Source organism: Megalops cyprinoides, chromosome 4, assembly GCF_013368585.1.
Source record: "Megalops cyprinoides isolate fMegCyp1 chromosome 4, fMegCyp1.pri, whole genome shotgun sequence".
Taxonomy (NCBI): Eukaryota; Metazoa; Chordata; class Actinopteri; order Elopiformes; family Megalopidae; genus Megalops; species Megalops cyprinoides.
In genome coordinates this window covers 10697171-10715375 of record NC_050586.1, presented here as the reverse complement: position 1 = coordinate 10715375, position 18205 = coordinate 10697171, and the positions used below count along the sequence as shown (strand labels likewise).

The following is an 18205-nucleotide window of genomic DNA, read 5'->3' as shown; positions in this document are numbered from 1 at the left end:
GGCATCCGTGCAGTAGGTTCACGTTACGTTTTTCCCGTAGCCTACGGTCTATGTTTGACATTTGCATTGTCATCCTCCAGTCTACATGGCGCTATCCTTTCAGCACCACGTGCACACGTGATCGAGCGAGTTCGCGCGGCTCTCTGATTCATTATAATCACACTTACACTACTTAACTTTTTGCCCGTCAGTGACAGTGATTCAAGGTGTCAAATAATTTTCAATCACAGTCGAAAACCGTAGACTTCCACCAGGCATGTAACTGTGACAACGGACTGTGTCATGATGAGCAAGATCAGGAAAATGCATGCAATTGAATAAAACTAGGGAGTGGTTCCTGGCAGGACTGGGAGGACATGCCACTTTTTCTTATCATATGAAGAAAATATCCTGATATACGTGCCTCTGGGGTATGTAAGGGTACTCTGTTTTACCACTGGGGCAAGTGGGTCCAAATTTGTTTTGCCTAAGCATGAGAGGTTGACACAGTGGAGCGCTATTTGGGGCTCACTTATGTGCTCCAGACTGTAGCCATTTCGTTCGCTTCTCTGAAGTAGTCTCGTCGTAATTACTAAATCCAAGGAACTGTTTCCATAACAACGGGGTTATTATGGAACCTGAATCCCCGCCCCCCGACGTCGGTCTCTCCTCGACAGAGGACTGGGGGTCGGGAAGAGTGCGTGTGTGCATGCATGCAGTCAGAATGCAAGCAGTGAAAGTTGAGTAGACCACACAATAGGCGTTACATCACCCATGTCATTTCACGCACCCCCCTTTTACATTTTGGACTACATTGCGTTGTTGCATTATGATGGCCACATTCTGCTGGGGTACAATGGAAACAAAGAGACAAACCATGAGGCACAGACTTCCTTATACACAATGACAATAGCATTGTGCATTTGATAAAGCCAGCCAGTTGTATCACCACTCAATAATGATTTACACTCTGAATAATTACACGACAAAATGCTAATGGATGCTTAAGGAGTATTTTCATATAAAGTCTGAGCAGATTCATCTCCAATAGTTAACTCCACTCAATATAAATGATGATTGCAGACATGTTTGCATTTTCTCTGATGTTATTTTAGACAAGAGACTTATGGAGTCAAACAAGGATTTTGACAAAAAAAAATGCTATAGCCCTAACATAGTGCTTTGCACAGCTTTTTTATTCCCAAAGAGGTGCTCAAGCTACAGCTATTTGCTTGAGTAAAAGTAAGGATAGCATACCTCAATCCGAATGAGTTATTTTAAACATAATAGTCTTTACAGCATGGGCTAACCACAATGGGAATCCCCAAGAACCTTACACTCTGTTCAGGGTGGATACCCTTTTAAAATCCCCCTTCCCCTGCTCAACCCCTCCCCACCACAGTACCTCAGAACACCTGCTGCCAGCCAATTGCAGGGCTGCAGTCCACTGACTCCTCCCAATGCAGCTTGTGATGTTGCTATGGGTTACAGGGTGGCAGCTGTGCTGTCTGCCTCTGACAGGAATTCATGTCCCCACCAATGGAAACAATAACAATGGCCATATTATTATATCCATGAAGACACAGTAACAAGATGCTAATACTAATCCAGTATATTTGTACACCTTTTCTTCAGCACCCATGAACAAAAACACAAAAATACATTTTAATGTACAAAATGATTATTTCATAAATTGTTTTATTGAAATATGTTTTCCATATGAAACATATTGTGAAATTGTTTGATGCCACCTTTTTGCCATAGTAAACTATCTGGCCAACACTGTTTTGGAAAATGGAAAGAGAGACCGCTTAGCACCTAGATCAATATAAACTCCACTAATGTAGATTCCTTAGCTGAATTAACTGTTCATGGCAAATGGTTCAGCGTACTCTTTTCCACTCAGATCAGGCTATCAGTAAGCACAGAGACCAGGCATAGGGGCTTTACATTGTTATAAATAATGTCTTTCTCATTGGATTACAGTGTGACCCATGTCTTACCCTTTCCTCTCAAATCACATCCAGACCCCATTAGCTGATCAGCATAGGATTCTAAGACAGGGGTGATTTGATTTGCTTTTACAAATCAGATGGTCAGCTATTACAGTGTGGAGCAATGACACCAGTTTGTGTTACCACCCCAAAAGCAACTACTGTAAGACTAAAATAAATGATATTTTATTTCAGAAGAGTGGAGCAGGAGTAGGTGTTAAACGTCTTTCTTACACTACCAAATGGATTTAGCCTCTTGGATTTAGTTTACATATTCCAGTATTAACTTGTGCTCTCATATGCACCAGTCTTTGGGTTTACCTCAAAGCAGTCATATCATCTCTATACCTTTTCTGTCAAGGGGATGGATCCTGAAATATCAAATATATTCACTTTCAGCTCATGCATGATAGGATATTTAGTATTATACCTACAACTCCAAGTTCTTCAGTCCACAAATCAGAAATCAACTGATAGCTGAAGCAAATTGCTCATATGTTGCTTACTGATACTTCACTGTTGCAACGCAATCCCTGTCTGCCAGTCAATATGGCTTGGAAGAAGAGAAGCACTGTTGAATTGGCTAATTTGGTTCAGCTAGTGGAGACAGAATGAGTCCCTTCCTGTAGGGCTTCGGACACTGTCAGTGACGATCACTGGTGAGCCAATGCACAGAGCTACAGGGACAAAACTACACCGATATTGATCTGTGCCCTACATGTTTACCGTTGTTTGTTCATGCAGGCACACAGACACAGGGACGCCGAGGTGTGTATGCACAAACACACACACACACACACAAACACAGTGAAACTGTCTGCTGATTTACTCTCTCAAACTGCTGACAGTCAAGGCGAAGCATACCCACTTCTGCACAAATGGACACATGCAAGCTAATGTTACAAACTCTATGCAAAGGGTGGCCTCCCTGTGTGCCCTGAGAAACATAAAAGCAGGCACACCCTGCAGCATAACACTCACCACAAGGAGGCAGTACAGTACAGACAATTCATGTTCCAACTAGGACAGGCATTTTGATGAACACACCTGGATCAGTATTGTTCCTATCTTCTTGAATCTTAATTTGTAAGTGACGTTTCCAAACAATTATTAAAAACTATGCTTAAGTCCGGCAGTGGACAGTTGCCAGGATGACACAAGTCACATCCATAAAAACAAGCAATATATCATGGGAAATGTGCATCATAAAAGCATCATTGATTTCCACAAACGAGTAGCAGCCTTTGAATTTCATAGTTAATCGATACTGTGCTTAGCTTTCGGAGCCCATGTACCACTATCCTGTACCCAGGAAAAACCCATAATTTCCTGAATGTGAGAGATGAGAAAAAAACACACAAAGGTAGGCTGGTACTAAAAAGATGCTGAGAGAATGAATTCTGAGGTTCTGAGTCAAATGGACCTTTGGAGGACCTGCAGTTAAGGGAACCAGATCTCACCATTGATCCAGTCAGTAAGACGTGCTACCTCTGGCTTATGTGAAATGTACCATGTGGTACCAAGCACTAATTATTAGCTACAAGAAGCATACTGAAATTGTGAATTAATCTTAAGAAAAATGACAAGACTACTGCCAGGTTAATTACTGGGACAATAAATATCACTAAATGTCAGGGTCTAGCACTAGGTGGAACAATCATTTCATAATGGTCTTTCAGCAGTCTGTACATCATCAAATGGGAGCGAAAATCCACATGCGTCTACACCCACACATATACGTGGTACAAACCAACAGAAAATCAAGTAGTCATAGAGACTATTTTTAATGGCACAAAACGAAGGGTGCTACCTTTACACGCTGCATGACTCATTACACATTTTACAAAAGGATGAACATAAACATTGCTTTGGCTCAGGGCACTCCTTGCTTTTGCTGAGAATTCCATCAAAAATGCAGCTTTTTGGAAAGAAGAAAGGAAGAGAAAAAGAACAGATAACAAAACAGAAGCAAAGTACAGTTGACCTTTGTGCAGTAAATCCACCCATATTCACAGTAGAAATACCTAAAGCTACGTGAGCTCTTTTCAGAAGATTTGAATTTTTCCCCACTGAGACAGAGGGGGATTCGTGCCCCTTTTAACACAGTGAGATTTTAAACCTCCATTCCACCAGTCAGCACTGTAACACGCTCTTTTTGCAGAGTTCCCACAATCCTCCAGAGACGTCAACAGGTACCCACAGAAATGCCCCCTCCCCAGGACTGCTTAGGGACAAGTTGCACTCCTGCCCCTCACAAATTACCTCCTAGAAAATGTAATGCAACATACATTTAGTATGTATAAACAGAATGATTGCTATTTGGTTTTGTTGTTTCAAGGTGAGAGACTTTGGATTAGTAAAAGTATCGGTTAAGTGTGAAGGCTGACTGGTAGAATCAAAAGCATTTCACAGGTCAGACAGTTGTGAGTCCACGTGAGCTGTTCATGTAAATACAAATCACTAGACTGGATTGACACTTTACACTTCATTACTGGTACGATCACACAAAGGGGTCCTGACATTCTAGAAAACATTTATTGTTTTTTTTTTTTTTTTTTAAAAGTCACAGCAAACATTTTCAGCATGCTAAAGTTAAGGCAGTTAGCCAAGTTTAATGACACTAAAGAGGGATGCATTGTTTCTGAAGTGCCTGTCTGCTCAGCTTTGGCACAAAGCAAACAATGTCATTGGCGAACAGTGATGCTGTGGGCGGAAAAAAAAAAAAAACACCGTTAAGCTTACATCACTCTTTTCAGACTGAAAAGCAAAGTAAAACCACAATAGAGCTGTGCTGCGAAGGGACAGGATGAATGTGCCCCAGAGTGAATGTAAAATACCCAGAAACAAAACACCCAGAAACAAATCGACCTCCATTCACTTGGCCAGTTGGAAACGTACACTGTCTTTTGCATGAAACTTGTTCACCATGGTAAAAAAAAGGCCTTCACTACAATTTCAGCTTATGCACTGCTGTATGAGTAGAAATAACACTACTGCAAAAACATGTATCCGAACATTTAGGAGTGCTTCCAGCAGTGTAAAAAAAAAAAGAACTCATCCAATTAGAACTTTTTGCTCCAAATAGCAGGATCAGAAAGATGGCAGGACGTTTTCATTACAGAACGGAAGCTTGTCCCCCAAGCCATGCAGTTCCCCGTGCAGTCCATGCATCAGCGCAGGGAGGGCGCATGGTCCCCTTTCTGCTCGACTAGGGGTCCAGAAAGACACCAACCCCCCTCTCGTCCTTCCCCAAACACCCCCCCCACCCCATCACATCACCCCACCCCCGCCCCCCCTTCCAAAGGCATGCGTTCACTTTGACAACAGGCTCATGTCTGTCACAAACAGCAACTCCACACACCACTCTCACATGCAGTCAGCCTACACCCCCCCTTGCAGGATTACATTCTCATTTAAAACAAAATAGCCACAGTATTCCCCCCCCCCCCCCCCCCATATGGACCTACTTTCAGGCTAGATATGGTATGTGAACGTTACAAAGATTGAAGATTGTGTGTGTGTGTGTGTGTGTGTGTATGTGTGTGAGGGAGTTTAGACAAACCAACAAATATAAAATTACAAACCCAATGCAAAATACAGTTTATACCACACTATTGTGCCTCCTAGTGAAGCGATTCATGAAAGCTGTAAATCTGCACGTGGGTAAATCTGATTCAGCGCCAAGAAAATGTCTTAATCGCAAGCCCCGTTACCACTGCCGAAGAGCTTTATAATTGGCAACAAAAAGTACCTGTTGTTTTGATATTCGAATGAAACAAGACAAGACAGACAAATGGTTTGGGTGCATTGAGTAAACAACAAAATAAAACAAAACAAAGACATATCCTTCAGACATTTGTGTGACATTTGAGAAATTTAATGCAATTATATTTTTTTCCAATTTTGAGAAGAACAAAATAAAAACAGAGATGACATGTATTGTTACTATTATTATTGTCTGAAAGAAAACTTTTGCATGTACTTTATTTCACATGGGCCCTGCCCTCAAAAAAAAAAGTATATTTTTGTCCTTCTTTCCAGTGAGCATGATGATGGAAAAAAAAAAACTAAATAAAAAGAAAATGGTAACAAAAAACAATAATACATGTCATTTTCATCTCCCTGGAAGCCAGGGTTTAGTTTATTTTGCTGATAGCTACACCTCTTCTTCTGTGCGTTCACAGTCTAGTTATAGCCCATTGCTGCTTGGGAACAGATGCCAGCAAGAGGCTGCCGAAAGGCATGCATTAAACTGGGCCGAAATTGTGCAAAACAAAGCTCGAGGCACAATAAAACACACGTTGTAAGGATGAACAGTTGAGAACCAGTCAAATGAAATGGCTGCTCTGCGCAGCACTGACACATGCTCTCAGTAAAGATACTAGGTTCGGTTGAGAATTCCCAGTTTTATTCCCAGTCAGACAGCTTGCTTCGTGCAATAAAAGGATCGGTGCATTTCTGATTATACCTATAGTACCGATACTGTACTAATACAAGCATGCTGTTGTGTCTCGGTGCCATGGTGTACCTGGCAAGCACACAGAGGAAATTAAAGGAAAAAAAAAAGAATCCAATCATCTGCCAAAGAGAACACAAAGAAACAATGCTGTAGGTGTTAAACCAAAACATTTTATAACGCAAATCGAAATGTATACCCTTAAATCATAAACATAGGGTTGTTTCAAAATAGGACTCTTAGCTTAGTGTCACCCACAGCAAAACATCTCTGAAGAAGATTAGGTGGCTGATTGTGCCACAATCTTTTTTGGGGCAATCTAGGTATTTTTTAAATATCCGCTAAAAAAACATGTGAAAAGGGTCATTTTAGGGGTGTTTAAAATCAGCAGTGACAAAAATGTAAAAACAAAAACCTTTGGCACTATCATGGACATGACCACATGAGCTTAATCTACAACTACGATATGCACCAAAGCGAGCGCTCTACACTAACGACAGACCATGGGAGAAAGGTCAAGACAGACAGTGACCGCAGTGACCCAGAAGCATACTTAAAGAAGAATATCTAAAGCAATAGAGTAGTGATAGACAGAGTGGTGACCACAATATTTGATTGGCCACCACAATAACAGGGCCATCAGGTCCGAACCCCTCAGTCATGGAAAGAACCCAGGTCTCCAAAATGTGGCCATGCTTAAAAGTGAAGAAAGCCAATCAGCTGGACAACAAATCAAAAGGTCGACACCCCATTCTGAATCGCGAAAACATAGACCGGGATGAGACAGAAGATGAATGCAAGTTTGAGTTAACGCGCTTGGAATCTCCAGCACTTCATTTAATGGAGAAGAAAGCTGGATTTAAAAAAAAAATCCCAAGAGAACAAGAAACTAGACATCAAATACGGTGTGCCGCTATAGACAAAACAGCATACCACCTATTGGACATGCTGGACCTACTCAATAACCACCCTCTCTCACTTGGTCTACTTGACACTGCTCGACTTTACTGTCTGCTAGTTCAGAGGTCATCCACCCCTGGCTTTTCACCAACACCACATCTTAAAAAGCCACAGTCCCAGTCCACTATGGGTCAGTCAGGTTACAGGTAACAGGTAGGGTGGGGGCATTAACATGTGCTGTGGGGAACTCTCCTCTATAGTAACATCAGTAAAATAGGAGCAGAGACAGTTCCTTGAAGTCTAAGAACAGATTATAGTAGTATTATAGTAGTAATAATCAGAGTGTGCTCATATTTGGCAGGGTACTTTACCCATAATAGTTTACGTCTGTGCAGGTCAGGGGTCAGGCTACAGTTAAGTCCAGCTCCTAATGTCTGCCCTATGCTTTCGCGCCATTGTGTACACCTTCCAGATAAAGGAGAAACAAAACTTAAACATTATTACGCATAATAATTCCCCCGGATTTTAACTTGATGCCCCCTTCCCTTGATAGACTGAAAAAGGGGGGACAGATATCCTTCAATAACTTGTGATGTGATTCCATGAACATACAAGTGAATGAGGAATGAACTTCGATTGAGGAAAAAAAGGTTTCACTTCACAGATGGCATTACTCCTATGGCCACGTGCCTTCAAATAATTTCCCTGTCCTATTTTTTTTCTATGGAAACCCCCAGAAGATATCTAACTTTTTATCCCATAACACAACCAACCCTGACTTTCCATTCCACACCCCTACGGATACCTTAAATTCATCCTTTGAGTCTATGATGTACTGGTAATGCAAGTTGCCCATAAATTTGTCAGGCCCATTGAGGTACCAGTACAAAGAGTGTTCTGTCATGTCATGGTGGTTGTGGAAGGATCCACAGTTCATTACACTCCGGTCCAGTTTCAGAGAGTAGAGGAAGCCAGGCGCTCCTGACTGATGTCCTCCCTACACCTGAAACCAGTGAGTGATAACAGTGAAATCATGCAAAAGCAAAAAACAAAACAAAACAAAAAACAGTACATGTAACAAATGTATGTATGTATATGTGTGTGTGTGTGTGGGTGTGTGTGTGTGGGTGTGGGATTCCTAATTCTTAAAACACAGTGCATTTCATCCAAACCTGGTGCACAGTGCTGGGGAGAAATGGACTAGGCTTAAAATGAGAATGATCTTATGAGACAGAAGAAAAAAAGGAAGACTGAATATATAAAGCAGGGAAAAAAAAAGAAAGTGTGTGTGTGTGTGTTGTGTGTGTATTGGGGGGACAGAAGGAGAGACCGCATTCATCATCATTTGACAAGTGGTGACGTTTCGCCATAACTGATCCCAGGCACTTTTTTTGTTTGTGTTTAGAAAGAACTGGTGGAGGGCGTAGTCAGCCTTTTCCCAATGTAGACCCTGAGGAGAGAGGATAAAATACATAATAGGATGTACACACACATGTTTGTGTACACTTTTTATACACACTTAAGAATATATATATCAGGCTGCAGATTTGCAGCAGGGCAGTTATGAAGAGCTTTCCAATGGATCTGTCCACAAATGCACTGTATCAGTTAAACATGAATTTCCTGAACTTCTGACGGGAGTAATGAGATTACAGACGGACTGGATAGATGTAAAAATGGATTTTATCTGTTCTGTGCTGGATTAAGGCCATAGAGAGCAGGTGGTTAGAGTCTGTATGAGGCAGCAGGTGCAGCAGGAAGCAAAGAGGGTGGGGTTTGCCATAGTGATTCGGCTTCTGGAACTCTCTGATGCCCTCTGCTGTATAGCCTGCAACTCTCACCTAGATAACACGCCAAAAGTGAGCACATGTGATTGTGCACACCTACAGCACCCTGTGTAAAATTGTTTTCAGTGTCTGCTTATCACTTGCCTGTATCTATATGTCACAGTTTTGTCTTTCTCTGTGTGTGTCTGTGCCTGTGTGTGCACATCTACTGTATGTGTCTGTGTGTGCATGTGTGTTAGTGTGTGTGTGTTTGGTGTCTGTGTGTTCGGGAGCATGTGCGCATGTAGTTCTAGCTGTAGACTCACCCCAAACCAAGAGCTAGGATGTGGGACAGAAGCAGTGATGGGATGAAGACTTTGAGGAACTCCGCAGAGAAGACGCCCCCTTTTTTCATGGCCCCCGTCTTCCTCATGCTGAGTGTCACTGAGCGCCGGGGGTGCCGGAAGTGAAACTCCCTAGCGATCGTCAAATGTCACATCATCACTGCACATGTTACCGTCGTTGCACTGGCAGCCTTAGCCAACTAACATTAGCTGCTCTCTTCCTACACAACACACTAAGAAGGACCTATGGCATCAAACAGAACAATCTAAAGAAAGAGACTGAAAAAATCTAAATCAATTTATTTCTGTAAAAACAGAGAAGTACAAAAACTTTTCAGAACAGCTAGACTAACATGATTAAACAATGTTGATGTTGAAAGGCAGCAGGAATCATATGTCTTTCAGAATGGGCCCTAAGAGGCCATTTATACACTGAACTCAGCAATGAACGTCAGAGTGATATGAGGCCAGTCAGTCCCAGTGTGGAAACCTGATGGCAAACTAAGTGTGATCTTGACCTCTTGACTTCCTGCTCCAACTGTCAGAGCTGTCTGCTGTTAGCTGGTGAGGAACCGAAACTCACTTTGGGGGAATGTTTTCTGGCCGACTGGACCAGTCCGCCACCCAGTCTGTACCCTTGTTCATCAGGATATCCTCCTCTCTCTCCTTTTCTGACCCCTCTTCTTCTGACTGTGTGAGCAGAGAGGGATAGAGCATGTTCAGATACACAGGAGACCATTATCTGTGGGGAGTGATGCTGCTGTGTGTACTAGGTAAGGAATCCTAGGCTTCACCTGGCTGTCTCTCCTGCTGGGCATCTCCACGTCAAAGGTGATCTGACCCTCGTCCTGATCTGGACTGTGGGGCCTGGGAGGACTGCAGAGATGGTGGACAAAAAGAGTACATGTCAATGAAGCGCAGGAAGAAGCAGAGATGGGACATGTGACCTGAACCTAGATACCCCCCCCCCCCGATGTGAATCTAACCCACTCAGTCCGCCCCTCACGTACAAAAACAGAGATGCAAAAAAACAAGGCCTGACTAGCTGTAAAGGGTGCTAGGCAGCCTTTCACTCTCTGGCAAGGCTGAGTAAGGTCTTGTAAAGAACAGCCTATTTGAAGCTAGCTAACCTCAGGCAAGGTTTGGCTGCAGACAGTGGCTGGCGGGCCACTCTGTCCTTTGAGCCAGAGTGCGGTCTGTGCGGATGGGTTCAGCCCTGGGCCGGCAGACAAGTGCCGTCTCAAAAAGAGGGCCAAGAACTGTGCCATGAGGCCGGTGACATGATTAATAACCAACGCCTCCCGCGCCATCAGGCAAAACAAGACAACACACAATAAGAGGGACATTCTTGCACCTCTATGTCCCAACAATTTGATAAATGGCCAGAAACACCATTTACAGTAACATTTCAAAACTGAGGATGCACGGTGTGACGGAACTGCACCAGGCCAGTTCATGTTGGTATTTAACCGTATTAAGCAGAGTGTTCGAATTTAAATGCTGCTAAATACTGCTAAATGCCAGTAAAAATCAAGACACACAAATGAGACTCTTTACAAATCAGTAAACAATTAAGACACTAAACAAGTTTAATCTGTGTCTGAAATGGTTGGGTATCGGATGAAGCAACTGATTGGACATGCCAATGACAATTCTGTTGTAGTCTAAACCCTGGTTTGGACAAGCTCAATGGTAAAGTGCAACCTAAAAACATTTTGTTAATACTATCCAATACAAACCCAGATTTTTCCTTCAGAAAAATGCCAATAAACAGAAACCATGGCAACCAAAACCTGCACAACCGGTATAAGATGCTTCAAAGCAGAGATATCTGATACAGCGTTTGCTAAAGAAGTGCCCTATGGAAAAGCTCCATTTCACATCACTTAAAACAGGTTCTCCAGAAATATGGAAATTGTCACATACGTGAGGCTCTGGGCTCTGTAACCTATCAGTCAATTTAATTACATCTGTTGGGAATCATTAAAGTTAAGGGACATTTTAAACTAGGGATGTGCATTTCAAACAATTTCACATTCTAATGTCCTCTGGCTCCAAACACTGAATATTTGGATGATATAAACCCCACTTTTATTTCCCCAAGCAGTGTATGATACTCTAGTTCTGTGTAAATAATGACTCACTGCAACAAAATCTGCATTCACTCACACTTTCAGGCAGGACTATCAGTAATAGTTAAATATTTCCTGTTTATGCAGCCTTCTTATGGGTCTCCTTCATGAATATTGATGAGCAATAATAAAAGTTGGAGGATTTTTATTCATTTTTAAGTGCTAAACAACAAGCATGAATACTGAATGAATACAGTTAAGGTATTAATTAGTGACTCGTGGTCAAATCGAATATTCGGTCTCACCCCAACCTCTTTATTTTGCAACCATGACTAAATTTGATTTAATCCTGGATGACTGCCAATCAGGGAACACTGAAACACCTCAAATGTTTCTACCAAGAGGTACATGAATGTAGGTCACCTTACATTCCTGTATGGCTTTGCAGCTGCAGCTGTTACAGGTTGGGTTAGCAAACACGCTGATAACCACTGTAGGTACACACGAGGATTTCTAACATTAAAGCCCAGGTGAGGAGCAGTCTGTCTACACTTAGATCGAGGCAAAATTTGCTTTGTGGAAGAGAGATGGCGAAAGCCCAGTGTATACAAAGAACTAAAAATATGACTGTTTAAAGACTGACAATCCTGAGAGCTTGTTGAGATTTCCTGCCCTCGACCAACAGACTTACAAAGCTGATTTTAGCAGATTTAACAGCCAGAGCTACAGTTCTACCACTTATTAATGCCATTATTGTGAACAGTGTACATGGTCCTTTATGTGTTCTTTATATATTTCACCATTTACTCCTTCAGTCACCCTTCTCACTCACGTATAATCTCTGCCCTCCTCTTTCCTTTCTCTCTTTGCTCTGAGGTTTGGTGCTATCTATATAAGTGCTAACTATATAAATGCAATAAGCTCACTTAGTGCAATCTTGCAGTATGTTATTTTATTGGTGCACTACTGTAATGTTATTCTTACAAGTACGAATACCTGGTATCTATATTTTTATTGTTCTATTGTTTTATGCTGTGTGCTTCTGTTTTCCCACATGCTTGACTGCAATTTCCTTTTTGGATTAAAAAAGTACTCTCTTATCTTATCTTCACCCCACTTACTGACAACCTCCCTCTCTCCACCATTTCTCTCCTCTTCTCATCCCCTTGCTCCCTCCTTCTCCTCCCATCTCTCTCGTTCGTTCTCTCCTTCACCGTTCTTGCTCTGACCTGTCGCAGGAGGAGCTGCTCTGGCTCGACTCGTGCTGGGCGTCCAGCAGGATCTTCTCCATGTCTCCGTTGTGGATGGAGGAGGAGGAGGGCACGTGCTCCAGGCCCCCCGTCATGTTCTCCTCCTCCTCCTCCGCCACCACGGCCAGGGCGTGGACGGCCTGGCTCTCGCCCTCGTTCCCGTTGCTTGGGCCCGAGGGGGGAGCGGTCGATGGTGCCAGCTGCGAGGGGGGTCCCGTGTTACCATTCATCTCCAGCTCAACCCAGGACCCTGAGGAACACGACCATATGAAAAAAATGCTGTTATGCCCATCACCATTTTTAGTGCCATGTGGATATTCAGATGTACCTGGCTAGCTTGACCAGCAACCAGCCAGGGCTACTTTCATTACTTTCCTCACCCCTCTGCAGCTGGATCAAATTAATACTATAGTATTCAGTATTATACTATACTATCCTATACTACACTATTATACTATAATCTTTATAGATTTACAACAGGGACAGGGTACAGAGTGACAACCACTGAGTATGGAACACAGACGTCTACAATGTTTTACTTCCCGGTGAGCAGGAATACCATTTTATTTACAGAAACTAAAGCTCAGCTGGACTTACAGAGTATCTGTCATAAGACATGAAATCACAGAGCATAGCCAACTCTGGCAGGATGGGCTCGTTCCTCACCAAACATTCCAACTAATTAATAATATTCATATTTTAATTCTTCATTTGATTACTTCAGTGGCAACATGCATGATTTTCTTTTTTCACTGAATAAATTCTCCCAAATAGAGAGCTTACAAGCATATCTATTTATTCACGAAATTCTAAATTATGAGTGGATTAATGAATTACTAATTTATGTTACAGTCATTGGAGAACAAATATGCCATTGACTAAAAATGAAAATGTGCTCTCTTCTCAGAAAATACAGTCAATCCAGAAGACGAGTCGTCAGGCACAGAGAAGAGAGGAGACATTCTGCCGCAGGAACGGATCTGTACCAGGGGGTGGGGTCTGCATTTACTGCATGGTCTAGCCTCCAGCTGTAATGATCCAGCCATAAATCCTTCGGCTGTTTACGGCTGCTCAGATATATGGCCCGCGTCTGTGTTAGGTCTGACCCCGGCAGCGCTGGTGAATATAGCAGACACAAAAGGGGTTTACAGTGGATGGTCTGACACACGCTACCGCAAGGCCACTGTAGTGTCAGTCAACACATTCTGTGAGTGTATTTTTGAACCGTCATGCTAGAAAGGTTGTAAAATTGCATCTGACTATTTTTTTTAATACCAATATGTTTGGCTTCCTTGAGGGTCCTAATTTCCAATGTAAAAAGTCCTGTCTATCTTTGCCCCCCCCCCCCCCCCCCTTAAGTTTCCAGAATGAACAACAGCCTAATTATACAAAACAACTTAAAATGTGGACATCCCCTACGTTAATCTCATTTATTCCATAAATAAATTTAAGATGTAATATATATCTTAAATTGTCTTGAATGTTGTCTATTTTAACCAAAGAGCATCCATGATATTCCCCGCAGGGAAAAATAAACATCTCTTTATTTGAAATGTCCGAGCAAACGGAAGAAGTTCCATCCGATTTGTTAACATCCAAGACAAAAAAAACAAAAAACCTATGAATGCATGAAGTAAAAATTCAAGACAACAACCAGAAAGAGGAACAAAGAAATGACAGTGCATTTGAGAGTGAACAGGCTTTCAGAGTTTTTGAAAGGTTTCTGACAAGGCATGAACTGACATTCCCCCGTTTTAACATCCAATCGCACCCGTCATATTAAACAGTGGCCCCAGCATCACCCCCGCCCTGCTTTCAGACAGAGCCTCTGCAATACTGCAGGCACTCTTTGTCTTTGCTCACAGTCATAAACAAGTTGCCATGACACTGCCCGGGCTCGGCATTCCACTAGCCTTTCAGCACGGGGGTCATCGTTTGTCATCAGGGATAAAGGACCCTGGAAAAGGCCACAAAGGCAGTTTCTAGAAGTGTGTGCAAACGCACGCAGCACAGCCATAGTTCTGAGGGATGTTGCCACAGAAGAACATAATCGTAACAAGTCTTGATTACTGAAGTCTGTGAGCATGAGAAGCTACATAACATGAAAAAAACTATCCAGTAAGCCTTTTGCGAGGCTGTGTGAACTGCACTCATTGCCATTTTCCTATAGCTCTGAGAGAAGTGTCACAGACACCCACTGTTTCATAAGAACATGCATAGAGTTGTCGACCCAAAGTACGAAACAAACTGCTTGGGTACCTAGGTATTTTATATGGTCTCTACCCTACTTTCATGTGGTTCTTCTCAGAACCAATGTATGTCAATTCATTTTTTACATTGGAAATGGTCTTTCTTCGGTCAAAAAATGTGATGAGCTCATTGGACACAATAACAAAAATGAACAGTGTAGAAGACAAACACCGTGTGGAGGGTAATTCATATGAGCACTAACACTGTTTTGACTACAAAGACTAATCACTCTTCAACAAAAGAAAATGAGATGGTGGGGTGACTGAGTGGATAATGCCCTGAACCAGAAAACCCAGAGCTGAGACAGCCAACTACAGTGACTGCATAACGATGATAAAACATTAATTGACCACTTCAGCAGCAACGTTGCCTGAGTGTATCACGAATGGGATACTTTTTTTCAAATTTATGTTTGGGGATATAACCAGAGGTAGCTCGCTAAAGGCAGTACAAGAATCTCAAGAGTAAAAGAACAGCACCAGGCGTAGGCGCTGAGAGTGACACAGAGTCACGTGCCATTATTTACCAACCTGCTGGACTGTTATGTAACACTTGCTGAGTCCCCACTGCTGGAGTCAATGCCCTGCTGTGGAAATTCAATCAAAGTGAACAACTCCAAGCGCTGTCTAGATAAGTGACCTGGCCCCGTTTGGCCTCAGTGAGAAGACACCTTGGGATTGGTTTCCATACATTGGATACAATCTGGTGCGATCCTGACTGATCCACAGAGGAAATGGAGAAAAGTCAGTTCTGATAACTGAAACCAGTGGGGGTGGGGTGTCATTTTAAATATGGTGTATTTTTGAACAGCTTTTCCCAGCACCACTTATTATATGATGCTCCATTATTGTCAAACTACATACTATTGCTCACCATTCCTGAGCAGCTCTATTTACGTAACAATGGTGGATTAGTTCCAGTCTGTCACTGAGGACTGCCAGCTAGTTGTCTGCAGATACACAGCCTCCAGGCAGAGATGCGTGAGAGACTTCACAGTGTAAATGCTGGAGCTTGGTGGTAAATCAAACCTGTGGTGCTCACCCCTCCTCCTACACTGACCCTATGCTCTGGAAAACTTTCTAAACGCACTTGGACTGCACTTCCCCATGTCTCACCTGCTCCATATATAATGAGCATTGCGTGCGACATCAAGATAGGGCTGCATGATTACAATGCTAATGCCTTCTGGAACTTCCACTTACAGGACAATCAGGCGTCAGCTTCGCAGACTATACTACTGGTTGTTGACTCTTCTGGTTGTTGAGTCTTCTTCATTGTCCACAATGAGGCCAAATAGCTATCCCACCCAAAAAACTCTACATAATCACATCACCTTAGAGTGTAAAAAGTAGACATTGTGTTATACATTTACTTTTCTGTGAAAATTCTTGTTCTTGTCTCTCAGTGTCACTGTGTTATGTCGAACTGTTGTATTGTCACCGTGGGCCAGAGAGAAACGCAATTTCAATCCTCCATATGTCCTGTGCATATTGGAGAATTCACAATAAAGTTGACTTTGACTTTGATAAATTTCCTCATAAGTATCAATTCCAGTGTACATTGGACCTATTAAAGAGGAAGGCTGTTACCAGTTACTGAATGAATAAATCAACAATGTTACACATATCGAGCAGAGAAACCTTCTGATTAGACATTGCCACTTTGTATATAGGCAAACTTATGCATTTATTGTCAGCCCATCTGTCACTTTTTACAAGACCTAAACAGTCTTAATCATACTGAGCTTGCTCTAAAGTCTAACAGACTGGATCTTCAGACTGGTGTTCTTATTTTTGATCATCCGCACAGAGACATTGTGAGACTTTGGCAGCCTACTGTAAATTGACTGTCAAACCTGAGCATTTTAATGTAAGTACAGTAATGCAAGTTTAGCCACCTTAAAAAGGAATTTGTAAGACATGGTTCATCTGTGGTATACTGTAACTATCAATACTACTGCTATACAAGCCTGCTTGCTGGGCGTTTCATCAGCAGACACTCCTCTGTCATATTGCCAAAACAAAATGTGCACTGGCTAATTAACAGCAGGTAAACAAATATTCGCTGCTGGTGACACAGTCAGCTAGTCTGAGGTGATATCAGAATCAACAAGCAAATCTCGGAGGTCCGTAGCTAGCGTGCATGTTAGTTAACAGAAGAAACCTAACGTTAGCTAGCTATATTTCATTTCATGTGATTTGCTGTACCACATTCCATCACAACCACTCGAAAGAATGTATGCTTATACCGGACAAAACAGGTTCTTTTGTGGAAGTGCGAAAGAAACTGTTCTATACAAAACATGGATGATAAGCTAAAGCTACATCTTCGAGGACTGAATCGTCTAGCAGCTAGAACACAAAGGGTTAGCTTGGTGGCTAGCTAAGTTACATAACCCCTTGCAAATAGAAGAACACCGATATGTCGACTAAATTTCGTGCAATAAGACTGAATATTGTGGGTATCTAACCAATGTCTTTAGAAAAATCATTCCCATCACTGCTTGAAATAACTATAAAAAAAGAACTTGATGTATATAGCTAACATAAGCCACCCCGCCCCCACTTCAATTTTTCTGGGTTCCATTCTCGCCTTGTTTTCCTATCGACAGAAACCCCGCCTCTTCGACGCATGAGGACAGATTTTGTCAATGTATGATTGGCCGATCTGCAGTCAATCAAAAGATTTAATTCGTCAGCAAAAACTATTACCCGCCTTCTCACACGCCGAACAAATGCATTGGTGCTCCGGTGTCATACTCTTCAAACTTTTACTACGTAAGACTGAGACACCGCCTCCAACCCCTCCCCATGTAAAAACAGAGGAAATTCCGTCCGCTGGGCCAACTAAAACAACGGCAATTTTGTTAGTTTCTGATACGCGCTATAGAAAAGTAACCACGCACGCATTTATAAATTCAGGAATGCAATTAGTTCAGTATTAATTACTGGCATGAATTCGAGGATACCTACCGTTTAGTCCCGGTTCTTCGTTGTTGTTTTGCTGTGCAGCGGCAGCAGCCGACATGTTGCCTGTGCGGGTCGCTTTCGACTGCCAACATGACGCGCACTCTCACACGATTGGGACGTGCGCGCACCCGCGTCCGCCATCTAATGCCCCACCTGGACTGAGCTAACGTCACTAAGCAGTGTACCACGTAATAATTTGATATTGAATACACACGTGCAACACGG

The 18205-nt window shown here is 42.4% G+C and overlaps 1 protein-coding gene across 1 annotated transcript; it reads right to left on the bottom strand.

The window, feature by feature from the left end:
* Positions 1 to 8431: 8431 nt before the first annotated feature.
* Positions 8432 to 18074, bottom strand: bnip3la (BCL2 interacting protein 3 like a). Its single transcript, XM_036527631.1, has 6 exons — positions 17984 to 18074; positions 12741 to 13011; positions 10234 to 10315; positions 10023 to 10129; positions 9422 to 9571; positions 8432 to 8779 (listed from the first exon to the last, which is right to left on the bottom strand). Exons 1-6 carry the CDS (start codon positions 18036 to 18038, stop codon positions 8731 to 8733), a joined length of 714 nt encoding a protein of 237 aa, XP_036383524.1. The 5' UTR covers positions 18039 to 18074; the 3' UTR covers positions 8432 to 8730.
* Positions 18075 to 18205: the final 131 nt, after the last annotated feature.

Coding starts and splice junctions, on each gene's coding strand:
- bnip3la (XM_036527631.1), bottom strand. CDS start 18,038: ATGTCGGCTGCTGCCGCTGCACAGCAAAACAACAACGAAGAACCGGGA. Junction 13,012..17,983: donor CGAAGAACCGGGACTAAACG/GTAGGTATCCTC, acceptor CGTGTTCCTCAG/GGTCCTGGGTTGAGCTGGAG. Junction 10,130..10,233: donor CCAGCAGGAGAGACAGCCAG/GTGAAGCCTAGG, acceptor CTGCTCACACAG/TCAGAAGAAGAGGGGTCAGA.